We start from the raw sequence: 27,153 nt of genomic DNA on the forward strand, positions 1-27,153 counted from the left end.
AAGCCTTGACTTGAATGAAAACGGAGGGTGGAGGCTCCCTCAAACTGACATTTCTTTTTACTCCTTCTCCGCAATCTGTTACTGCACGTCCGAAAGCCGACGTAACAGTGTCACAATCCGAATTCTGCAGTGTGTTTTAATCTTTTCATGTTGTATGTGATTTGGAGCGAATGTTGACATAACGCCCAGGCCTAATTGTGTTTGTGAAGTATGAGAAACTTTGTGTGACAGCGATCAGTGATCACATCTGCAGGCCTGAGGTGTTGTTGGGTCTTCCAGACGTAACCAAAATAGAGCAGCATGTTAAATGTGACAGCTTGTGCCACGGTGTGCAATCGTAAATGGATCAAAACATTGTTGGGCACTCTGTCAAGAGGAGACGCAGGCTATAAGGTGTACACTATATTGTCTTCTCAGAGTCAGCATGTCTTCCCAAGGGAGATCGGCGTGATTCAGGCAGTGAGCAGCGCTTCCTGGTGTTTCAGCACCATTAGAGTGGACAGCGCTCACTTTGTACCACACTCATCACTGTGGTGTCCTGCGTCCCCACCCACAGCTCTGCATGGGCGTCAGGAGCAATGGTCAACCATACAAACCAAACTACTACATCCAAACGGACAAACAAATCAATCACGCGGAGAGATCATAACCTCCTTTTTGATGTATTTTTTCTGAGCTGTGTGCTGTAAGACATTCGAGAGAGAAAAATGAGGCTATTTTAAGTTTTGTTGTTGTTGTTGTTGTCCCATCTGAGGCAGGAATTGGCAATGCAATTCTTAATCTCGGACTCCCTTCAACAATCCTCAAACAGTATAAACAGAAAGTCAGATGAATAAAAATGAGAATCTAAGACATAAAGCTAAGATACAGAATACTGCAGAAGTTAAAATATACAAATATATGGTAATATATAAAATAAAATATATAATACTGTTAGGCCTGTGAATATTCTCATTCATCCAGGTCATAGTTATCTCAAGGAAATTCAATCGAATGCAACTGGACTTAGTTATTTGTCTTTGAAGACGTTTCACCTCTCATCCAAGAGGCTTCATCAGTATATAATACTGTTAGACAGATGCACAGTAATGATAGAGGACCAAACTCAGTATGTATATATGTATACTGTGATGTCTGCAGGTAAATAGTAGTAATAAATGTAAAGGTAAGCATGGATGGATGTGGAAGTGACATCCATAACAATAAGATTAAACAGTAGTTGTAAAACTAGGCGTAAGTAAGTAGTTTCTGTAGTTAGAACAAATATTTTATTGATCATAATAACATTATTCAATCACCACAGAGAACATGTCAGCAAGTTGTTGTATTCAGCATTCTTGCCTACTGTTGACAGAACAAGATAATCTATAAATGTTTGATTCAGTAGAGTGCTATTAGATGTAAGAGCAAGTTTATCTGTATATCTGATGACAGAACAATTTCTAGGAATAAAAAAACATGTGATTTTGAAATCGGGTCCAGTTTCTTGGCAATATTCAGTCTATCAATCTAGTGAAAGGTGTTGCATGACAAACAAAACAGGGCTGAAAAATTCTGCTTGTCACCAGTGGATTTCAGTCCTTGGGATTGTGACCCCTGATCAGCCTTTGTGTGGCCATAAGTTTTAAGAAGTTCAACTGGAGTTGATTTTTAGATGTCCGAGGAGGCAAAAGCATCCAAAATTTGACACGTCAAATGTATCTCTTCTACCTTGACCACTGACCAGCAGGTTAGAAACCACTGTTCTAATCTAACATTGCGGCGCAAAAGCTTTTCCCACCATACTAGTTCAGAGTTTGATGATTCATGTGTGGTCCTTGACATTTGGGTCCAATCCTACAAAACTTGTGATTTCTTTTGTTTATTTTCAATCTTTTAGATACAATAATGAAAGAAAACAGGACCAGCTGCAGCCCATAGCCCTGGATGTTCACCTCCTTCCTTGAACCTAAAGTCATCATGGAGAAATCCCTGACAGAATTAAATAAAGCTGGCTCTCGCTCAACATCATCGCTGCCACCTGAACCAGTGGACATCGTTCGCAGCAAGTCATGTTTCCGTAGAGTCAGGCTCAATGTTGGGGGTCTCCCACATGAAGTCTTGTGGCGAACGTTAGATAGGCTACCACGAACACGCTTGGGAAAGTTAAGAGATTGCAACACCCATGAATCTCTGATGGAAGTGTGCGATGACTACAACCTTGAGGAGAACGAGTACTTTTTTGATCGACATCCAGGGGCGTTCACGTCGATTCTGAACTTCTACCGCACGGGTAAGCTGCACATGATGGAAGAAATGTGTGCCCTGTCGTTTAGTCAAGAACTCGACTACTGGGGCATCGATGAGATCTATCTGGAGTCATGTTGCCAGGCAAGGTACCACCAGAAAAAGGAGCAAATGAATGAGGAGCTCAAAAGGGAGGCTGACAATTTGAAAGACAGAGAGGGGGATGAATTTGACAACACTTGCTGTACTGAAAAACGAAAGAAGCTGTGGGACCTCCTGGAAAAGCCCAGCTCATCTGTTGCAGCAAAGGTAATTGTCATTGGATGCTGAGTGTAAGAGATGAGTGTGTGGTTGGTTGGGAATATCTCAACAGCTATTTGATAGGTTGCTGTGAAATATTTTTGCTGTTCGAGAACTAGAAACTTGGTACACACATACATGGACCAAGAGGATGAAGCCTACAGCCTCTTATGATCTCCTGACTTGTCCACCACCCTGAGATTGACATTTGAACTTTTGACTGGGATGTCTTGACACCAACAGGGGATGTGAATTTGCACAGATATTTGTATCCCAAACAGGATTCACTGTAATCACATTCATCCCCTGGCATTTCTTCCACCTCCATGTTGAGATCAAAATTTAAACTTGTCTAACACTGTCAAACCAAGAATCTATAAAACTAACGACATCCCCATTGGTTTGAATTAGCAAAAGGTAGCATGCTAATACCCTAACTCAGATGGTGGGTGTGGTAAACATTATAGCTACTCACATCAGTGTGTTAGCATGCAGTTAGCATGAAACATTAATTCATACTAATTGTGTGTTAGCATGAAATTAGCATTTAGCTCAAAGCACCTCTGTACCTGAATACCGCCTCACAGAGACACTAGCATGGCTGTAGACTCTTGGTCTTCTTTTCTACTCTGACATACTGATACATGATATAGTCCTCTCCTCCTCTCCTCTCCTTATTTAACATTTTTGGATGTTTGTAGCATTTTGAAAAGAGCATGAACACATTATGTTGCACTGTTGTGGTTTTTAGACAACTTAAGCTTTAATGGGCCTACCATTAAAAAAAAAAAACTCCTGTGCACAAGACCACCTTTACGTTACTGTAGACTGTTAAATGTGTCTGTGTGAGTAATATGGTAAAGCAAACCTAGATAATTGCCATTACATAGGAAAACACAAGTTGTGAAAATGCAACTATGGAGTTTCCAGGCCCATTTAACAAGATATTTACATTTGCACAAAATGGGTCAGGATGTTTCTCTGTTGTTGTTTGGTGTTTACTTACTATATAGTTTGATAGTTCCAAGGTTGGAACACAAAGTAAAAAGTGGAAATTATAGAAAAAAAATCAGTGGATGTCATTTATCAGTGTGGGATGTGTGCACCATTGTCTGCCATTACCGTTGTTCAAGAACAAGAAAAAGCCTGTCTTAACCATCAAATGTGTTTGGTAACAGTGAAAGTAGCTCTCTGGATGCATCGCTATTAACTATCTTTAAAACATGACACAAGGTTCATTATCTGTATCTTCTGTAATGCTGTCATTACCAAATTTGCAACAAAAGTCCATTGCTATATTAGTAACTCACTCTGGAAAAGATGGCTATGTCTGTATGTTCACTGCAGAACCACCATACACACACCGAAAAAAAAACACACATATACAAATAGAAAGCACGACATGCATGCCAGGCATGCTTGCTTACACTTTGTCTGACCTTACACAATGCTCATGCATCAATAAATCATCTGAATATTGCTTTGCTGACTGTGCTTACAGTGTGAGAATACATATTTGACCCTTGAAGTAATTTCTTTTGATTGTGATTTTGCATTCTGTTTGTTTGTGTGTGTGTGTGTTTGTGACAACCCCACCCTGTGTCATCCTGAGCCAATCGAATCCGAGATATTCTGCAGGAGGCTTGGATATTGAATTATATCTTTGTGCGCATAAGAAACCAGTCAGAAATGATTTGGGATTGTTTGAATCATTTGTATTAATCAATTCTTGGGAGGAGCACTTTTTGATCAATAGTAAAAGGTCGTGACGTGTCGGCTAATTAGTGTGCATATTCTAATAAACAGCTAGAGAAGGGACGTTAGAAACCCCAGAACAGATTAAATGCACTACAGATGTTGAGTTTAGGTCCATTACTCAGTTAAGAAAGCAGTCAGACCATACTCAAGCAATTTATTAGTGAATAATTTAGGAAAAAGAAAGGTGACAGCACAGCAGCTGCTGGAATTAAAAACCCACATGGTTGTGTGTTAATGTTATGCACTGTTTGGTTGAATGAGCATGTAACCCTGCATTATGTTTGTAATATCCCTGCGTTGAATGCCCACAGTCTTATTTAGACGCTCAGGTCCTCATCCTACTGCACCTTATTTCCTTACCTGAGAGTCAGAGTGCTGACATCTGTGAGGTGTGCTCACCTTCAGTTGACACGGAAGAGAGAGCCACACCTGCAACTACAACCAAGGAGGCCATAACAGTGTTAAACATGAGCGGCCTTTGATCACACTCTTCCAGATTGCATTGGGGGATCAAAGAGAATGCTGTCTCTTTCTGACGCAGATTGCATTGTTTGAGAAACGTTTAGGAAAGGGAAATGAAACTATTATGCTGGTTGATGCTTTGCAGTGAGGATTCGTGAGAAATGTCAGTGCTTTCCCATAGACAGAGATAAGTGCTGCAAATTGGTCAGTGAAACATTTTCTTCATAGACATTAAATAGATGTAAAATCAATGTTTATTGTGTTAGTGCTAAGGAAGTGCTGTAGCCTACAAAAAGGAGATGACCACTCTATGTCTCCATTATCACACCGTGATATCTGCAATTTATCAAAATATCACTGCAGGACAATTTTGAAATGCTTAACCAAGATGGATGCTCTTCACTTTGAATAATGTTACAGCAGAGGGCTCATGCAGATTGTTTCCTACACATCTGTAGCTCTCAATAACCACCAACTGATGAGTGGGTGCAGCGCTTACCACTGAAAAAAGTGTTTATCTCATCGTTTGGCATCATTATAAGCTTACAGTGGAGGATGACGTGCCAGAAAAAAGAGCAGCTTTGACATATCAGAGTTCATCAATTCCTAATTAGCTTCAAAGGCCAACGTGAAACCACAGGCCACACTACTAAAAGCGTTTATAGGGGTTGTATTGTCTAATTCATTTTTTAATTGGCTAGTGTGGGCTTGTTGGGTGGTCCAGCTTCGACCACAGACTGTCCCAGTGTCAGCTCATCAGCTGTGCTGTCCTATCCTGGGTCAGAGATGGAAATGTATGTGTAACAGCCCATAAACAGATGGTGACTGGTGGAGATTAGCACAAAACAAATGGTTACCAAGCAACAAAAGTATAATTTTATCATCACTGGACAAGTGGTTGCTGGACATTAGAGTAGGTCTATTTATGTTTCTCTCTCTCTCTCTCTTTCTCTTCCTTTCTCTCTCTCTGTCGCACTTCAGCTTAGGTTCTGTATTTTGTCTGTATGGAGCAACACAAGAAAGTGAGTAGTAGCTGCAATATTTGTCAAAGTGTTCAGGGGAAAATCCAGTGTTATTGCTTCTGTTCTTTCTCCCCTGTTGTCCTTCCTGTCTCACTTTTCCCTTGCTGGCTTAAATCTCTATTTCCTTCCTCCCATTCTTCAGGCTCCTCCACTATACCTCCAACTAAATGTCAGGGAAATGTCACATTAATTATTCTCCAGGAGACTCCGGGTCCAATTTGAAGCTTCCCTCTCTCTGTTTACATTTTTTGTAAGCTGCAGTATTGTCTGTCTCTCGCTCAAAATCAGATTTGAGTCACCATAAAATAAGATTGTTTCTGACCGCTGGCAAAGCAGCACCAAGAAAAGCTTTTCTTCATTTGCAGTAGCATTTATGTAATGTCATCTTAGAGTTTGGTGCTTCCTGTCATTAATAATAAAACCAGAACTATAGACGTCACCAGATTTGGGTGAGAGAATATCACAAGCAAATAATCTTTCTTTATACTGTCACTCACAAAAAAGCATTAATTCAGTGAAAAGTACTGACATTAATCACCTTATTAACATTTACTGAAGATTTACAATTTTTGACTTATTTTCAGAATCAGTATTGTGCAAAAAATTTCCCAGATATCCATCACCAAAGGACTCAGATACACCAAGCCCAGCTGTAAATAATCACATTTACTACTTTACTTTTCTCCAAGATTTTTCAGATTCTGTACAATGCTTAGCAGAGAAATGGAATCCATGAGAATAAGAATCCAAAACATGAATTTTGCTGTCATTTTTGTGCCGCATACATCCCAAAAATGGAGAATTACCAATTGGATAATGTGCATCAGATGGCAGGCAACAAATTCCAATTATTTTCTTCTCATGTGACACTTGATGATGACGTATAAATATGGTATGGCCATACTCCTACTCTCATAAATCAGTCTGCAGCTGAATCCAATAAATGAAACAAGACAAGAACTGATCAATATTCTGAAATCACTACTCTGACAGCTGGAAAGTCATAGCCAGTCAAATGGATGATGATGTATTTGAAGTCTTATAAAAGCGAGACTAGAATATTGTCTCCTAATTCATCACAGAGTCTGCATTACTAGACTGAATATCTCATGAAAGATCAATAACTCCTGATTGGTTTTAAAGGATGTTATATGTGTCTTTTCTGCACAAGTATTGCACAAATCACATAAATACTTATGCAGAGATATGAGCTTTCAAGCAGTCCTCATAGAATTTCTGGAAATTTAGACAGCATTGTTTAGAGGCACAAATTCAGCATGTGAAGATTTCCTCCTTCTCTGTTTTAACAATAGACTCTTGTTAAGTCTACATTAAGTTTAATTGTGGTGTTCTCCAAGGCACCATTTTAGACACACAGAAGTTTCAAATTTACATGCTTTCCCTCTATCAGCTGTTAGAAAAGCATAATGATGACAGTTTTATGTTACTACACAACTCAACAGTATCAACAGACTAACTCACTTTAACTTAAAAAAAATAACAAAAACCAATAATGACAAATTTAAGGTCATATTAGTATAATCAGTATGGTGAAGTATATCTATCAGCCATTTTCAACAGCAAAGGTTGCTCATTAAAAAATGAGTAGATTTTTTTTTTCTCCTGGTGTTTTATATGAATTTGTACATGCTTTATTTTTTTCCACCTGGACTACCATAATGCAGTTGTATTAATTAGAGTACCCTCTTAAATCTGTTAATCAAGGGATATTTTGTGTACAAACCTGACAAACTCTCTAAGTGTGACCCTAGATGTGGCCAAATTATGTTCATTTTCAACTGTCAAAAGATGTTATTTTTCTTTTACTGTCCACTGCTGCAGCATCTTATCTGTTGTCACACTGAGATTCAGTCTGGCCCTGCTTAGCCATTATCTTTAGGGCATATCTATCAAGTGAATTTACATACAGAAACACATACAACAAGAATACAACAACCCTCTACTCTCATTATTTAGTTGGCTTCAAATGAGGCTTAACGTCCACACAGCTTCCATTGACTATACCTCAGTATTACATTACTCCATCTTAGCCAACATTAACTGAGCAACATGCTAATACCTATTGCCACAAACTACCAAATAAACAGTAAAAAATATATAAATCAAGGCAAAACTAACAGCTTTCAGGTTTGCAAGTCTGGTCACAGACAAGTATTGATCCGTTCTTAAGTGTCCAGTATCATCCCAGTGTCTGTAGAAACAGGATTCGCCTTTAAGAAATGTCAGTGCTCTCTATGTTACAAACACCACAGAAAGGGAGGGCAGTAACACAATGAGTATCATGAAATTCTCAAAGCTGCAGAGTGACCATGCAACAATGAAGTCACAGATTTATGCTTGATAGGCAATGAGGGAAATAACATATCAGAATTTCCCAGGTTATGTGTCCATATTGTCTGGGTTTTTAGGGTGCAGAGATGTAAGCTGGGATCATGTGCACTCAGCGACTGAGTGCCTCAACGATTGCTTTCATGGCAGTTGCTCTCTCTGCCTGTCACAGTGTCTTCTCGTCAATGACAGTGCCTCTGAGTGGTTATCCCCCTTCAAACTTGCCCTGAAGTCAGATTCAGATGCAGCTATATAAATTTTACTGAGGTACTGAGGTTAAAGATAAGGTTGGTAACCAGGTTTTGAAACATTTCTGTTCTATCTGTTCAAAATCTCTTAACATTCTGCCATCGTTAAGTCAAATGCTCTCACAAATAAAAAGTTGTGTGTCTGGGGCCGTTGCAGGCCTGTAGAAAGCCTACCTGCCTGTTTGCTTAGTCACCTGCCTTCCTGTGTGCACTGTCTGTCTGCGCCCTCATTTTCCGTGAATCTACCACAAAGCTTGGCTGATATATTTTAAGGGATATTAGTGAGCTAGTCACACAACCCCCTGCAACTGACTGGCGACCAGTCCAGGGTGTACCCCGCCTCTCGCCCATCGTCAGCTGGGATAGGCTCCAGCTCCCCCGCAACCCTGACGGATAAGCGGTATAGAAAATGGATGGATGGATAGTCACACAACAGGGACAGAGAAAATGCAGCCAAAATTTCTCAATATTAATAGAGTATCTTGACAGCTGTGAGTACTAACAACAGCCATGTTTCTTGTTTAAATTGAGTATCATAATATTATGTGTTTTCTTACAGTGTTGTTGTGTTTTCTTCTTTGTGAGTGAGACATGAGTAAGTTGGATACAGTTAGTAATACCTCAGTGAAGACGGTCACAAGTGAATGCTTGTTAAATATCAAAAAATATCAAAATTAACTTTCCCTTTGCTGAAGAACATTTGCTGCAGTGGCAGCAGGCTGTCTTTCAGCAGCTAACCCAGTTAGGACTAGCACCTACTCGTAGCAGAGATCAACTGCCAGACCAGGTAGCCTTTTCAGATTTAGATTTCTGTCGGCTGTTGTGCTTGTGTTTGTATGACTGTTGCATTTAAAAGAGTTGTTTATGTATTTATTAGACTAAAAATGCTATGAGATCTTGCTGAACTTCCTACTTACACATACACTATATAGACAAAAGTATTGGGGCATCTGGCCATTATACCAACAGTGAGACATCACATTCTAACACAGACAGCTCTATAACAGCTTCCACTCTTCTGAGAAGGCTTTCCATAAGATGTTGTGTTTCTGAGTGTTTCTGTGGGAATTTTTTTATCCATTCATGCAGTAGAGCAGACACTGATGTTGGATGAAAAGGCCTAACTCACGATCTCTGTTCCATTTCATCCCAAAGGTGTTGGATGGGGTTGAGGTCAGGGCTCTGGGTGGGCCAGTCAAGTTCTTCCACACCAAACTCATCCAACCATGTTTTTATGGACTTTACTTTGTGTACTGGGCCACAGTCATGCTGGAATAGAAAAGGACCTTCCCCAAACTGTTGCCAAAAGGTTGGAAACATAGCATTGTCCAAAATGTCTTGGTATGCTCAAGCATTAAGATTTCCCCTCACTGGAAGCAAGGGGCCCAGCCCAACCCCTGAAAAACAGGTATACCTGGATGTTTTTGTGTATGTGGTGTATCTTCCAGCTGGAAGAGCAATCACATGCTTTGAATTCATGTTTATGTGTTTCAGGGGAGAGGCTTTTCAGGGTATCCTGAATGGAGGGAGTAGGACTTTTTTGGTTGATACCATCAAAATCTACCTGCTCTTTCTTGTCTCTCCAACTTCCCCTGCCTTTTAAGTTGAAATAAACTCAGAATCTCCAATCAGCGTCTCTCATTATGATGATCTTGTTGTTGCTATGACAAGAACACTCACACACACCTATATCTGCATGGTGCACAATGAATTCTTGTCTAACCAAGTTGAATTTTTCCAACTGTGTCCAAGAGGGTTGTCAGCCAGAAAGTGACCTAACTTTTGGGCAGATGGATGGTGGGACAGTGAGGATTTTTGTATCTGCTGAGCAATTATGATCAAGATCTTATAATGCAGAAATGCAGATGGCTCCTTTCCCTGTTCTGTGTCCTCATTGCAAATTCATTTGCAAGTAACAGCCAAACAGTTTGGACCACCAGAGTTCTGTTCATATGCCAGATTAAAGATATCCAGAAGATGCTTTTCCACACATATGGTGAAGATTGTTAGTTTTTGACAATGCACAAAGTGGCACCCAAATAACTTTGGTGAAACTGACAAGGGTTACACATCTTGATTCAAGAGACTCAAACCTGCACTAATTATTTTTCAACTACTTTGGGCTGTGTTTTAAAGATTAAACATAAGTTTAAAGTATTAGTATTGTATGAAGCTGATATGGGGAGGAGACCAATAGAGGCAAACAGTTGCCAATATTCACTATCCTTTTAGCTCCTTTTTTGACTCCACAAGTTCTCTGCTGCGTGCTGTAAATCCTGATGCTAAAATCCTTAGAGCTTAGATACTTGCAGAGTTATGAGATAATTTTCTGTAGATCCATCACCCGGAGGGACTCCTTTCTCAATACACTTGGTCGTTTGATCCATTTTTAATATAATATTGATTAGTGCAGCCTTAAGACTGTTTATACCGTAAGCACTTTTATGTTCATTCACTTGTGGTAACTCACATCTAGTTGAAAGAACCAGTAGTGTGCACTGGTCAGCAGTTTTCTCTTAAAAGCCTGTTGAACAACGGATAAAATCACACATTCACCTTTTCTGCATACAGTGTGCTTTTGGAGAAAAGATTCCTTTTCACTCACTCAGTTGAGAGAAGATGTCCACTAAGGCCTGATGATCCCCCCTCTTAGCTGTTACTATCACAATCAGCAGTCTGTTGGTTAGATTACACAATAACAGCAGACGTTTGGCCTGATGGCAACAGTAAGAGCAAGGTGATGGGATTCTCAGTATCAGTGGGAGTCTTTCTGTTGGCAGCATCTTTCTAAATCACAAACAATTTGCTTCAGGTCAGGAGACACACTTGTTGAAGTTGAATATTTGGGCTGCTGGCAGCAATATAAAAAAGTTGATGGGGGTCTTCAAAATCTACGTTGCTTCCTCTGAGGAGATTGAATGTTCATGGCAAATTTCACACTGATTCAGAGGCAATTACATAACCACATGGCACTTATCATTTGATGTGTTAGGGATATATTAACTTTTGAAACATGAGAGAGTAAGCCATATGACCATGGATGGAAAACCAAGCCAAAGTGAAGAGGATCAAGACTACGACCATCAGTCATATGTCTTTTCATTGTTTACTTGATTGATATTAATTTAATCGGTTGAATAGTGGTTTTGGGCAGAGTCTGGTAGCTGTTTTAACATTGTGCTGCATATTTTAACACTCCTTCACTGTTAATGTGCGCAGGTCTGATTCTCTAGTGGTTGAGCCGTGTTTGTGAGTATTTAACAAGTCACGTCATGCATTTTTCAGAGGATAGTTCAAGATTTGTAGTGTCATCTCAGCTTTTTCAGGCCTGCACTGAGGGCACAGCTTTGGCATGTTTCATTATTTTAGAATAGGTTCATTAAAGACGGTTTGTATGTACACTTTGTTCTATTTACTGTTGCAATTTATTCTGTGGGACATGCTTTGTCTGTTTGGTGTCTAAAATTCTAAAAAGGGTGAAATACACTACATGACTATGGTCATAAGTACGACAATCCTGAAGTCCATAAAAAGCAATGAGATGTTGAAAAGACAGGTTGCACAAAAATGAAATTTTGTTTATATGTTTTAAATGATGTCAGTCGTTCCTATTGGCTCTGAGGTTTCGTAGTGAAATACAAAAAAGGGGTAAAAATTTCCACATTGCCACTGCAAAGCTGCACAGCTCCCTTGCTCATTCACTTTGGGTCTGAGCTGTTGTTACATGAGCACTTAGACTCCATTGTCTCCAAGAGGAGGAAGACTGAGAAGCAAAGACTGTAAGGGAGAAAAAAACTGATAGATCAAGAGATGAGGAGAACTAGAGACTGTATGAAATGAAAGAGATGAAAGAGAAAATTGCTGTGGCACATGGAGGCTGAATCTGAGCCAGAGAAGGAGAAAATGAAGAAGTAGGTTTATGACAAAGAGAAAAAAGACTCTAGCAGATGATAATAGTTGGATCTTCACTCTTTTTAGCTTGTGGATTGTCAGTATGACGTCATAGTATTGCTCAAATTTCTTGTTCTTGTAGATATGGGACTCACTATGTGTCATACAATTGTTTCTGTAGGGCATCACGTGACAATACATAATTTCTGTTGTATTTTCATTATTCTATATTCGAAATAATTCTTCATTTAATTATTAACATTTTTTGAGTTATTCCTTCACCTTACACAGAAATATTACTGCATTTTAATGAGAAAACAAGATCTTGATAACAGGAAAGCACAATAATAACTGGCATCATTTTTTTTCATTTTTATTCATACTAGTCTGTATATACCCACATTCAAGGCAATGAAATGCGCTGAGGTTTAAGAAAGATTAAATTTAAGTTTCATATTTAACTGAAGTGAGAGAACCTGGAAAAATACACATAATCGTAAAGGTTTACATGCACACTCACACGGTTTATCTCTTGACTAGACTCAACTGAATCTGGATAATCTGGGAAAAGTCTGTGATAATGACTTTCACAGGGAATGGGCTATCAGCCATTTGAGTTTGTACTTGCCCTCGGACCAGATTAAACTCTGAAGAACGAGGCTCACAGACGGGACAACCTCCCACGCTCCCAGAGGCTATAAGAACAAAAGCATCTGGTTAGTGTTTTGTTTCTGCCATGAAGAGCAGAAAACAGAAGTTCGGTATTGAAGACACAGAACTTCAAAATTAATTCTCATCACGAGTTGTCTCCATAGACACATGTTTTGCAACAAAGTCGTTCTGGGACACAGATGCCTTCCTGTTGGTAGGAGAAAACACATGTATAGTTAAAATAATCCTTAAATATTTAGCATTTTGTAAAACTAAATTTGAACATGGAGGGTTTATATAATGCCGCTTCATGCCTTAGGTAAAAATGCACTGAAGACAGCAGCGATCAACGTGTGTTTCATCAACATGGCGCAATGTACATTGAGTCATTTACTCAATTAAATGTGTAGTTGTAGTGTATTTTGTTGAAGACATGGTAGTTGTGGTCACATCATCTTATAGCTGACGTTCATGCTGTTCAGTGAAATGTAGTCTCACCCATAGACTTAAACCTTTGCTCTGTAAGTCAATAAGTGAGGGAGGGACTGAAACTGTGTTGCCTTTTCTGATTCAGGGCTAACACTCAAGGAAAATGCTCATCACCGATTGTCAGAACTGCTGAATCATACATAAGCGTATGACACAGACACTGTGTATACACTGTTTGAGCAACAATGAAGACTGAGCAACGGTGTTCTCTTTTTTTGACAATGAGCTGGAAACCTGGGGAAAAATCCAGGATGACAAGAGGTTTTTGGTTTCACAATTTTGGAGAGTTAGCATGGAAGTAATCTGTACATTATCACAATGACACAGCACACCGTATACACACTGATGAAAGTATAAGCAACAAGCTGTGCTTGCTGTTTTGGTACACAGACACTTGTTGTTTGCTGGAACCCTGCGAGGAAACAGTGGTTCCATTTTAAAGATTGAATACCCATAATTAAAATCAAAACAGTGATATCAGTAGTCTGAATGGAGACTTACATTTAGTGTGATTTAAATCTAAAGTGAAAGACAGAAGAAGGAATTATCAAGTTTTCGAAGATATAAATTAAAATCAATTGTTTGCACATTGTGCAGTGAAGTAGAAAATAACCACCTGATGTCAGTTAACTCATGTGAAATGAATTTATTTTAAGTGAATACAGAGTATGTACTCTAAGTTGATACCGTATTTGTATCCGGGCTTAGGCATCTACTCTCTCAAGCCTAAACTAAGCTCAGCACAGTGGATGCTGGGGAGGGGCAATAATACACTCTCCTGCAGAGTGTATTAGAGCAGAGCAGAGCTCACAGTCTCAGATTCATAAAAACACTGCCTCAGTATATGTAATGTTTATTCTGCCGACCAGCACGAGCATAAAAACTGAGATGTATAGCATGACATTTTATATCTGTACTACAGAATTTATTTATTATTTTTCTTACGCAAACAGCAAAGCTGAGTGTCCCTGAGGCATCTGCTGGCCGTGGCCCTGCTTGAGGGAGATGTCACCAGTACTGCAACCCCCTGCACACCATACCCAGTCCTTAACATCTGTATATGTACACACAACAACAGGATCAATAAATCAGTGCTCTCAGGTCCCAAAGCCGCTCCACTTGTTGTAGCTTTTGCAGCTCTTCTCAGTGGAGGATTTCACTCCGCTGTGCAGGATGCATGGAGAGGTGAATGAATGACTTTGAGGAATGTGTGAAGGCCAGAGGCAGAAATAGAATCCACTAAGGTGAAGGAGAAACCTTCATCAAGCCAGTGACCGATTGTGAGAGCACTCGACTGCTGGTGCAGGAAGCCTTTCACCTTGATGAGCACTTTCACTTCACCTGGGACTACTTTCAGGTTTCAACACACTCACGCAAATAATAATTAATAACAAATAATAATAGAGTTTATTTGTACTGCACTCATCGACTCATCAGCATTACAAAATGCTTTACAAGAAACTCAGAACAGTAATATACACAGTTATGTATGAATAAAACTGGCTGGTATAAGAATAAAAGAGGAAATAAAACTTAAAACAGTGGATGATTAAATGGGTGTAGCATGGATGGGACTTCAAGGACAAATAACTTACCTTGATCCTTGATCCGATGTAGCTCAAAAGTTAAGAATAAAATTTTATAATAAAAATAGATAAGATCATCCCAAAGATCATCCTAAAAGCCTGATCTATGATGGCCCATAAGTTGAGCCAAATGCAAAAGCCACAGCACGAATGCAAAAGGAACACTGTACACTTGTGTAAAACATGTTGTATAACATAGGTGTGCAAGCTAAGTGGCTAAACAGGCTTATATTAGAACTAAATTTGATCATTTGTTCTACTTATAACACTAGGAGTAACTGTGGGTATGCATACAGCTTGTACAAATGCAAGCACAATACTGTTTCCTTATTTTCATGTCTTGTACATGGATCATCAACTGGTGATGCTGGCCTCTTGCCTTGGCCATGCAACTTCAGCCTCAGTCTTTTAGCATCACGTATGTATCCATCAAGGCCATATTTAGGACCCATTTTAAAAGTCTTAAAATAGGTCAGCTGGGAACCTTAAAAAGTCAGCATGAGACAGTGTTTACAACTGTCTCACAGAGCTAGCATTAGCTTAATTATCTAGTTACCAGCTGATAAAATCTACAAGACTGCAATATGGATGGTTCCTGGCTAGAAAGGACTACTTTGTCTACCTTTGTTTGAAATCATTGACACGGACAATCATTGTTTTAAAAAATTACTGAGCATAACAAATGGTAAATGTGTCAACACTATCATTTTAAACTGTGTGCTATGTGAGAACAGAAAGAAAAGCTTAACAGTCAACAGCTATAAAGGGGGGCGTGGCTTAGTGATGCATAATTATCTTCTTGCACATACATTTACATTAGTACAACGCATAACCTCCTGCGGATGCTAATTTAATTGGACTGTGTAAAGATATATTGTGCTCATCCTCGTACCAGTAGGTAAGGGCTTAATAGCACTGACACTGAACTGAGCTCTCACAAACTGTGAAATATGGACTCAGTGTAATGTCACACTGTTCATAGGTAGAATATCTACAGTAAGCAGGTGTCTGAGTTCAGGATTAAAAGTAATCCTACTTTGTATATTGCTGGTGCTCTGTGAGTAGAATATGTGACATTCGCATCGTTCAGTCTAGATCATTCAAGGCTTGCCTTTGTTTTTGAATGTTTCTGTGCTCTTTCCATTTTTCTCTTTTAGTTCTCTTTCACTGCCATCACTAAAATGTTTAAAAGTTCACTGTCACTATCACCATGGCAACTGTCATTTCTGTGATGCAGAGACTTGCAGCTGCCTTCTATTCAGGCATCATTGCTGATTGACTGTGTGTGTGTATAGAGGAGTTGTGTGCGTGTGTTTCTCTGTCTGCATCTCTCTTTGCATCAATGCTTCTGTCATGTTTACATGTTCCTTCTTTACTGCAGAGTATACAGTGACATTCTCTGATTTCTGTGATAAATGAACTATCATGGACTCCAAGACTGCGTGAACTGCTTATTACATTCATTAGTAGGTTTTATAGGAGCAATAGCCCTGAACAGTGTGATCGACTTGCCTCTTTGTGTATTTAGCTCTTTCTATATGCTGCACAATACAGTTCCTTGTTCTGCACATTTGTTTTTTGGCCATCGTATGACTGTTCACCGTTGGTGTAGAAGTTATGCTGAGCAGGGAAACTACCATAATGATAAGACTAAATTCTTTTAGACATGTAACAGACAGCAGAATCCCCTGCCTCTATAACTGCTCTATGATATTTCCTCAGTTCAGAAATGCCTCTGCATAACACTGACTAAGCTGTCTTTCATCTCCTTCCAGTCCTTATAAATGCTGCATACTATGAATCAAAATTCCTGATGACAACAGTCTCCTTTGGTGTGCCAGACCAGACCCTATACTGTTTCTATTTATATAGCCACCATGGACCAGCCAGAGTTTAAATATAGATGCTGAGTCTGGATTCTCTTCTTCATCTGAAATGCATGAATAATTGAGAGGGAGCGGAGATGAGGTGGGATTCATTCAGGAGATGGATGGTCCAGGCATAGATTTCCTACCTGCATTAGTGGTTTACAGAATGGGGGTCGTGCTGCACTTTGTGCATGCAAGCATTGCATGAGTTTAGGAAAAGTTTGCCCCAAAAATGGCTTTTTTCAGACTTTTCTGTGACCTCAAAGTACATGGCATTTTAAAGTGCTACAAAGGGAAGAGATACTAACATACAGAGGCTTATGGATATTAATGAATGTTGAAGATCACCTTAATATTCATTCAATCTTATGAAAATTAAGTTACCAACGGACATAATATCAATATATGTAATGTACTCAGAGCTGAAGCAAGGTCAGAGAGCTTGAGATGTAACCTAATTCAATTTAATATAATTCAGTGGTCTGAAAGACACATGAATCTATCACACTGATCTTTTAGACTGTCTTTTGTAATACTGCCATACATGCTAGGATTGTTTAAATAAATGACTCTTAACCTTCATATAATATTTACAGTGACCAAGCTCTCTGTTCAAGAAGCTGCCCATCAATAAGAGAAGGAGGTGAGAAGTGCAGTAGCCTGAATGTTAGAGAGTTAAGGTCATGATCATAGGTCACTAGTTTGAATCTGCTGTCAGTAGCTCCCTTGAAGAGCCACCAGATACAACTTATTTATTTAGGCTATATGTAGGAGGCAAAGACGAATGAACCTCTGCTGTCCAAAGTTTCAAGTGGATGTGATGTAGGGTGGAGAGACTACAGCTCAACCACTGCAAATGTGTGTGCGTTTCAAGCTATCATGCTGGGGAAAATGTAGAAGACACAGTCTCCTCCCGTCTCCATGGAAACCCCATCTCTTTCACAGGCAGAGAGGCAGAGCCTGTCTACATTGAGAATCAGGGGTGTGAATTATTCCACATTATTTAACGCTCATATTATTACCCTTGTACTATCGACCACTGATAACAATAGACCAATAGTGTGGTGTCTGTTATTCTAATTTTATTTATTTATTTTATTATATTATTATCATGTAGAGCGACACAAGATCTCTTTTTCCAGGGAGTCCTGGTCATGACAACAGCATAAGCAGCTTGACATGAAACACATTAATTTCACGTGTTAGAACACATACAGTACATAAAAGTAATGTAAGGGAAATGGTGAAAAAAGAGAGGCATGCATACCAGCTATATCCATAACACATTCTACCTCAAGTGAAGGATTATGTAAAACAGCAACATGTTTCCTTCAGGGCCAGTCAGATGATATGACAGGAAAAGTGCGGCATGCAATTCAAACATCTACGCCTGAAAGAGGCAGCTTTAGTAGTTGGGTACATTTTCACTTTTGAGAGCACAAAAAGATCTACAGTTTATATGGACCAACATTAACCGGCTGAACTGTAAGGTATTCATCATGTAAAGAAGGCAGCATGGCACTTGAAATGCAAACAGCAAACAAACAAGAAAAAAAAACCCAGAGCTAGCAGCAGTACCGTTCAAAGCTGGGTTAGCTTTAAATAAGGTACAAATCAAAGATAGAAAGAAGGAGAGGGAGGGAGAGGTAGAGATAACTCTGTCAGACTTGCTTTTCACAAGCGGGTCCACGTAGCCACCTCCTGTCGAGCTTCAAGGGGGTTGTCATGGTGACAGTGGCTAGCAGTCGAGGCTGGGAGAGTGTTGTATGGTATCCCTGTGGCCTTAGTTGTGGCTCAGGGGATGATGGGAATCTAACTGGGGGAACTTCGTGACAAGTAAGACCTGGATTTACTCACCTGAGAATAAATACACCTTTTCCAATACCTTTTTAGTCCATGCCTATTTAAGTGTTAAGTGGAAGTTTAAGAGTATCACCTGCCATTATTAGGCAGGTCTGACGTGTTTCCCTGGGTGAGTGCTGGCAGACTTAGCAGACAAGGGTGTTAGGACTCACAGGAACAGGAGCTTCCGCTGCTAAAGCACAGTGGTGTGTCTGTTGCTCCTGTTGCTGCTAATGAGAAGGGTGCCAGCTGGAGGAGTTTGGGAGTTCCTGAACTGTCACTGGGGAAGCCACCAAACGTATGCACAATAGTGTGAGAATACTGACCTGAGTTGCAAATAAGCAGGGCTCCGTGAGCCAAATAAACAAATGAATCAAGTAGGCTTTAAACCTCGAACCAGGCCCACCACGAGAGAGCAGGTCATTCAATGCTATACTCAATGCTTGAAAGAAGAAATAACATAATCTTCCTCTTATAAATGAAAAGCTGAACTCATAAGCGACAAATCTCACTCTTGCTCATTTTGAGACACTCAATTTTTGCTGCTGCAGTCTTACTTAGCCTATATGACCAGCAGCTAGTGGTGGCTAATGTTAGCTAAGCATATTTAAAGTGTGGCTTGTTAATATTACTGGCAACAACCTCTCGGGTGGACGATAAATGTCAATATGGTTAAAAAAATTCATATTCATCATATTGTATTCTGGCACATGTAGTTTATGGACACTTTACGAACAAAGCATGCAACTGTATTAGACAAATTATTTTTTACAAGTTCTTGCATGCCATAGAAAATGAGGTGCTGGAGCATATTTGGCCTACAGGTTTTGAGTTGGACACGTGCTGGAGATCAGTTGATGAAGCTGGGCCTATATGTGCCTTTCGTTTGTATTGCCATCCTGTCTTGATTTTATCTGCAGAATATTATAAAGCAATGCTTGAATACACAGGCTACTTTGTACATGAAGCCTGTTTGAACCTTTGGGGGTAAACGGAACCATTGACTCAACTTGTCCCAACATCACTGGCTCATTTTACTTCACAATCTCCATTTTGACTGAACTGTGGCTCAGATCCATAAGTTATTGCTTTGTTTTATAACTTACACTAGCTATCGTGCACTAGCTGCACACTTACACTTAGTTAACATACAATACTGATAACTTTAGTAACAACATCAATTCATGTGACATGAAAAAAAAATCTCTCTCTCTTCTTTTTTTTTTTTTAGCTCTGTTTGCTCACCACTCTCGCCATCTGTCTGAGTACAAGATGGATTACGTAATGTGAACCATATTGCCTTAATTTTTGTATGGTTACCTAGATACAGAGGGTGCCTCATTTTTAATTTATCTCATTGTTTCCCATTCTGCAGAGAGACAAAGTTAGCAACTAGCTGGTGAATACAGATGTCTATTAAGCAGCTCAAGATCCAAAATAATTCCCTCAGGATCTGGTGGAAATTATAGCTGAGGTAAACGTACAGTGAAGATTGTACTTGGACTGTTCATGGTGTAGCCAAAAACACACTTCCAAATGACTGCTAAAATGAAACATTATGCTGACATGTTCACCAAAGCAACTTTACATAGTGATAATACTGTATGCCTGTATAATACTGTATAATATTATACATATAAGTCTATATAAAGGGCAAGGTTCAAGGTTCTCTCCTTGTTTGACTAGTGTTGGGTGGACAGACAAATAGACCCAGCACTGATAAAACTAGTGCAAGGCAAAGAAAATTAATCAGAAGCAGCTGAGACACAGCCAACCTAAAACCAATGAGAGCTGATGGGTGCCCAGTAATAATTGTAAATGAATGAGTTATTCTTCTCCCTAAGCTCCAAGTGTCTCTGGAGAGCTGAAATTGTTTTTGGTGTATGTGTAGTGTTTGAGCCAATAGTCTTTGTGCACTGACTGTCATGTGTGAAGGCTTATTCCCTCCTCTATGAGATAATTTATCTCCCATATGTAACTCAGAGGGGAATGTCACAAGGCTGAGCATGTGTTTGGGTGGTTTTTGAGGCGTCATTCACACCAGTTGTGTCCCAGATATCTTTTCAAACAGGCTAATGAGGGCTAGTGTCACCTTGTCCAAGTGGATGGTGGTCTGTGAGGAAAATTGTGTCTGCTGAACCACATAACAATGTTCAATGAGAGACACAAACCAGTGTGATCTGGCTTTGTTTAGAGTCACAGTGGGATTTCCTGTCAATCTGCTCTCTCTCTCTCTCTCTCTCTCTCTCTCTCTCTCTCTCTCCATGTCTTGCACACATGTTGTCTTTTCCTCTCCTCTAGATATAAATATCTCCCTTGCTTCATCTTTTCTTCCTTTTATCAAGCCGCCAACGAGCATTTATTCTCATTTTTGTGTCCATGTAATTTAGTCATAATAATAGAGTATTCATCATATCAAACTAGCATGACATGAAGGACATAATTTAGGGTGTGGCCACTATTAACATATTTTTTGTTATGTATGTGCATGAGTCCACTGAGAGTCTATAAATAGTCTGTAATTGTGTTGATGCCATTACAATCATGTCTGGAGCTCCATTCAACCTTTTCCTAGACATGTGTTTGTTTGTGGTTGCCTTTATATGCACTGAAAGGTTTATCTTTTTATAGTGCAATAGTTTGATGAAATTAGCGTCCCATGACATTAAACACCCTGGGAGAAAAAGAGATAAAGACTGGCAAAGCAGTGTGAGTGAGTGCACAATGTGCAGAGGCAATAGGGAGAGAGGCCGACGGAAAATGTGCACGGTTTCCTTGTGGAACTTGACCTCATAACCATAATATTTCACAGCACCTTCATTAGCGACCTTTTTATAGCTTCTCAATCCTATTACCTCTGCCCTTTTTCGCCCTGCTCTTCTTTAGTCATGATGTGCCATGGCTTCAAGTTTTTACATGTGTTTGCAGCATGCCTCCATTGTTTTTCTTACCCATTACAACTCTTTTGAGTCTGCAACTCAGTGACTGGACTTTCAGAGGTTGTTTTTACAAAGATACGTGGGTCTGCAATCTCACTCAAGGAATACACACTGCTGTTGACGTTGTACAAATAATTTTCTCTTACCATAGTTGTACGACAACACCACAGTTTTCCTATAGTGACAGCACTACGCCTTCTCTATCCCTTTAGTTTTGAGCTGTACTTGTGAGCTCCATCTTTACTCTCCAGTCCCAGCACCTCTCTGCTCCTCAAGTGTTTGATTCAAATAGATTTTCTCCAGGGCAGGAGGAGAGGAGCACAGAGGGAAGAAAATAAACAGATAGGGTCATTATTCATTTCTGCCATGACGCTATGGCAACAGTGTTCTCCTGCTCTGATTGGTCGTAGATAAGGTTGCCTCTTTAACCAGCACTTTTACTCTTGGGAGTGGACTTCGAATTATTAGGACATTTTTGAGGCCTGTGCTGTCAATCACCCTCTAACAACCATTGCTATTGCCCTATTTCTGCTGTTGTGCTTTAATTTCCTCTGGACTGTATACGGGGAAATCCTGCATCATGTGCTCTACACTGGCCTTTGGTCTGTTTGTTTACACAAGAGACTGTGTGTTCAACCGGCAGATCCAGTTCCTCGATGAGGGTTTGATCAGGCTTAACAAAAGGAGGGAGAAGCGAATTATTTTGCATTATTTTAGAATTCAAATTGGATCACACTGGAATAATTAATTTCTTACTATGAATACTGAGCATGTTGTATGCCTACACTGCATTGTGGTCTAAGCCACACTCATTTTTAAAGAAAAATATTTAACTATTCTCTGATTTATTTCAGCATCTGACATCCTAACCTCATTTGTGTGGGCTATCACCAAAACAGGCAATGTGTTCCAGCTACAACCTCCTACTCATGCTCTAAGTTGTGCTGTTTTCCTGGAGTCATTCAGGGTTAAACAAGTGTAGACTATAGTTCATGAAATAATCCTGTCCTTGGTCCACGAAAGGAACAGCTCTTTAGTCAGTTTTGAAGCCTCACACAAATGTGCATTTCTTGTGGTTTATGGAGGTACAGTTAGATTTGAAATTGTTTAGTCAGTAATTAAGATATTTAATGTTTTGTGGTGTAAGAGCTGATTTTTATCAAAGTAATTAGAATATCAGAGCATACCGGTGTGTCAGTTTAATTTAATATGCACAATTTAGACCACTGGATCATGCTCCCTCTGTGAATCATTGTCAGCCCGGTTGAACAGAAATGCTGCTCTTATACCAAAGTGTTAAGATGATGAGAGAGCACTTAAATTTGTGCCCTTAATCCCCCGTTTTTGAGGAAAGCTGATTCATTTTTTATAAAACTATTATCAGTTGGATGCACACCAGGATATCAAATGTCCGACATGGATAGTTTTATATGGGTAATGAAATAAACCCTTAAAACCAAAACTTTATTAATTTAGAATTTGCTTATTTTTATATACAGCACAAAGGGGAGCTGAACAAATCACCCAGTGTCTACAGAAACAAAAGTTCAAAGGGCCATTTACCCAAATAATAATATAGAAAATGAAATCAAAATGAAGAAAGAGATACTTTCTCATATGATAATCCACATGGACTATTTCTTTGGTAGTTATGAAGACTGAAAAGAAAACAGTTCCAGAAAGAGGTCTTACCAGATCTGTGGACGATGTGGAGTAAAAATTTCAGGAAACACAGTTGGGTTTCTTTTTTTTTTTTTTTCACATATTTTGTTTCAGTCGCAAAATTAAAATTCTGTTCACCTTCCTCAGGGTGTCAGCTGTTTTCCCAGTGCCTGATATGTCAGGTCTTGGTCAAATGAAACCAAAACATTTACAAGTTTATAGACCTCTAAGTGAAGATAAAATGTGATTTTATCTGATGTTGGTAAACTGATGTTTAGTCTGTGATGTGACATCAGTGAATTTAGGGATTAAAAGAGTCTTATCACTGCCAGCACACAGCAGTGGTGCCTAATAACAAAATCCACCCCAAGAACATACAATCATTCTGTTTACCGTTACTGGTATCTTTTATCCGAGCTGTACTTGAAGTTGATTGGATACCATTGGCTGGATAGCAGTACAACATTTCCTCTGGTAGTTCTCACTGTGGTGAGGTGTAGTCACTTATTCAGATCAAACAAGCACAAGTTGCGAGAATAATACACTTCAAAGCAAAGACACTGATTTTTTGTTTACACTATGAATGCTGCTTGAGGAAAGAGCTGTCATATGGTGCTAAAGGAGGTGTAGTCTATCACTATGTACTTGCTTGTTAGCATTACTGATGGATTGTGAGTGAGGTAGTGTTTGTCAGAATGCTGTTTTCTGACAGTCTTCCCAGTTCTCTGTACTGTGTAATGTAAATCAGGCATCATCTAGTGTGCTGGATTCTGGGAACATTGTGCTATGTCACTCCTGCGTGTTCATTTTTATGTCATGTTGGTGCCATAGGACAGGGTACAAGTGACAGGCAATGATAGGCCCCTTCCCTTTAAATATCCACAGACACAGTGGGGAAAAACTTGCGTGAAATAGTATGAAGGCAATGTTTTCTAACCCTAGTTCTATGATCCCAGACAGGGCCCTGAAGCCTTTTCACCCTGCTATTACATCCACCAAGTCACTGATACTGTGGATATTGAGTGGGGTCATCATGTGGAAATAGTAGGCTTGTCTGGTTATCTGAGCAACTTCATGCAAATTGCCAGTATTCAGAAGCCCATTCAAAGACTGTTTCTGTGGTAATACAGTCCATGACATACAGGTCACACAGTCCAGCTTCTGTTTGACCATACTTTTTCTTGTTGTTTTTTTGTTGTTTTAGTTTTCTATAGCCATGCTAGTGGCAAGACTCAGTCAGTAGCAATGTCAGTTTCTGGTTTCTGAGTTTTGCTACAGTGTCCGGTTTATAGGAGCTTTATTGTCCTTTCAAACATGAGGTGGAACGAAATTAGTTTCCCTGGCCCCGGTATCTGAACCATGTGATGGATCACCATGAAATCTACTTTTAATCTAGCTTATTATTATTGTTGTTATGATGGTGGTATTGTTATTATGATGATTATTATTATTAGAATATTTTCAGATTTTCAAAAAAGTAATTTAATTGGATTCTGCAAAGCTTTCTCTTTGGATTATTGGCTACAAAACATTCATTTCCCCCCCAAGCAAATTCATTCATGCGGATAAGCCTTATAAATGAGTCATGAATAAATAAGTGGTCCAAGTCAATTCAGTCCATTAGCTCTCAGCCAATCACACACTTAATCAGACATTTGTTGAAGGTTTGTTTAGACTGTAATGATATTGGAATTCACTTACAGTCAGCACTTTCATACTGTAATCAGAATCTTTTGGAATACACATGATGCACATTTATTTAATTTTGTGTAGTCTGCAATTTTCAAATCAGAATGAGGAATTTTAACCTTAAATGTATTTATAATATCTGATTTTCACTGATATTATGTAATTCTTTGATCCTGCATTCCTCACTGAAAGTCCTTTTATAAATGTGTCTTTCAGATCCTGGCCATCATCTCTATCCTCTTCATCGTGTTATCCACTATTGCCTTGTCTCTGAACACCCTCCCAGAGCTGCAGGACACAGATGAGTTTGGTCAGTCTTCAGACAACCCACAACTGGCCCATGTGGAAGCTGTATGTATTGCCTGGTTTACTATGGAGTACCTGCTGCGCTTCCTCTCCTCTCCCAACAAATGGAAATTCTTCAAGGGTCCACTGAATGTCATTGACCTATTGGCCATCCTGCCCTACTATGTCACCATCTTCCTGACAGAATCCAACAAGAGTGTGCTGCAATTCCAGAATGTCCGTCGAGTGGTTCAGATTTTTCGGATTATGCGAATTCTGCGTATTCTAAAGCTGGCTCGTCACTCTACAGGTCTTCAGTCTCTAGGCTTCACTCTTAGGAGGAGTTACAATGAACTGGGCCTGCTTATCCTTTTTCTGGCCATGGGTATCATGATCTTCTCCAGCTTGGTGTTCTTTGCTGAGAAGGATGAAGAGGACACCAAGTTTAAAAGCATTCCAGCTTCCTTCTGGTGGGCTACTATTACTATGACCACAGTAGGCTATGGAGATATTTACCCAAAAACTCTATTGGGAAAGATAGTGGGGGGTTTATGTTGCATAGCTGGAGTACTGGTGATTGCCCTACCTATTCCCATTATTGTAAATAACTTCTCTGAATTCTACAAGGAGCAGAAGAGGCAGGAAAAAGCACTTAAACGAAGGGAGGCCCTGGAAAGAGCAAAGAGAAATGGTAGTATTGTCTCCATGAACTTGAAAGAGGCATTTGCTCGTAGTGCAGAACTAATGGATGTAGTGGTAGAGAAGAGCGAGAGGCCTCATGACAACCACCTCTCTCCAAGCCGCTGGAAATGGACCCCAAAGAGGGCTGCATCAGAGACAAGCTCAAACCGTTCCTTCAACACCCGGGAGTTAGGCTCTCCCAACAAGGCCCGAGCCACCAGTCCCCAGAGGCTAAACGTTCAAAAGCTAGAGGAGATGTACAACCAGATGGCTAAGACACAATCCCAGCCAAACCTCAATGCTAAAGACAGGGGCTCCAGAGTTGGCAAACAGAGGGATGAGATAGAGCTGGGGGCCATTCCAGATCATGGGCAACCTGTACTAGGAACCAGAGAAGGAGTGGGGGACATGAAAAGCTTGTCCAGCATTGACAGTTACATTAGTTGTGCTACAGATTTCCAGGAGAATCCACGTTTCCCCCATAGTCCAGCGATAGACCTGGGTCTTCAGGAAAGCAACCGGTTCTCCCACAGTCCAGCAACAGCTTTGTCCAAGCACGGCAATGCAAAAACAAGCCAGCAAACAACTGGAGAGCATGAGCCCATGTTGACTCCAGTGTCTGTCACAAAGCCCTCATACTCAGAGAATGCTCGGAAATTCTTCTTTTCTGGCAACTCCTCAAAAAGTCTTATCCCCAAAGGAGGCTACCGCAGCGAGAGGGAGTCAGGCCCGTCCCCTCTCTCAGACAGCTCAGTCCTGTCGGATCACTCTCTGTTAAGCCCTGAAGCTTCTGTCTACACCACTGCCAGCAGCAGAACCCCACCAAAGTCCCCAGAAAGCACTGCCCTGGCCCCAACAGTCTTCACCTTCCACGACTCCTCCATCAGCAAATACATCGACGCCGATACAGATGATGATGAGCACCTCCGTGACATCTCTGATGCGAGTCCTTCAGAGCGCCTTTTGGCTGGTTCAAGCCCAAAACGCAGCATCAACATCAATTACCAGAAAGGCACCAACCATTTAGAAGCAGCCCAAAAAATGCTGGGCCAGAACTGTCTGTTCCCCATTGAGGGGATTCGTGGGGTATCTCATGAGAATCACATAGGACCTGAGTTGGCACGTAGACCAAAGCTTGACAGAGGGCGTCAAAACACTTTAGATAAAAGCCTCTGAGTTACAAGTGAGGAAGACATAAACAGGAA

The 27,153-nt window shown here is 40.0% G+C and overlaps 1 protein-coding gene across 1 annotated transcript; it reads left to right on the top strand.

Annotated features, from left to right (window-relative positions):
- Window positions 1-1,888: 1,888 nt before the first annotated feature.
- Window positions 1,889-27,153, top strand: kcnb1 (potassium voltage-gated channel, Shab-related subfamily, member 1). The gene is made up of 2 exons (XM_046383523.1): window positions 1,889-2,535; window positions 25,199-27,153. The coding sequence occupies exons 1-2, from the start codon at window positions 1,927-1,929 to the stop codon at window positions 27,122-27,124; spliced, it is 2,535 nt and encodes an 844-aa protein (XP_046239479.1). The 5' UTR covers window positions 1,889-1,926; the 3' UTR covers window positions 27,125-27,153.

The sequence above is a fragment of the Scatophagus argus genome, chromosome 3 (genome assembly GCF_020382885.2).
Source record: "Scatophagus argus isolate fScaArg1 chromosome 3, fScaArg1.pri, whole genome shotgun sequence".
Classification (NCBI taxonomy): domain Eukaryota; kingdom Metazoa; phylum Chordata; class Actinopteri; family Scatophagidae; genus Scatophagus; species Scatophagus argus.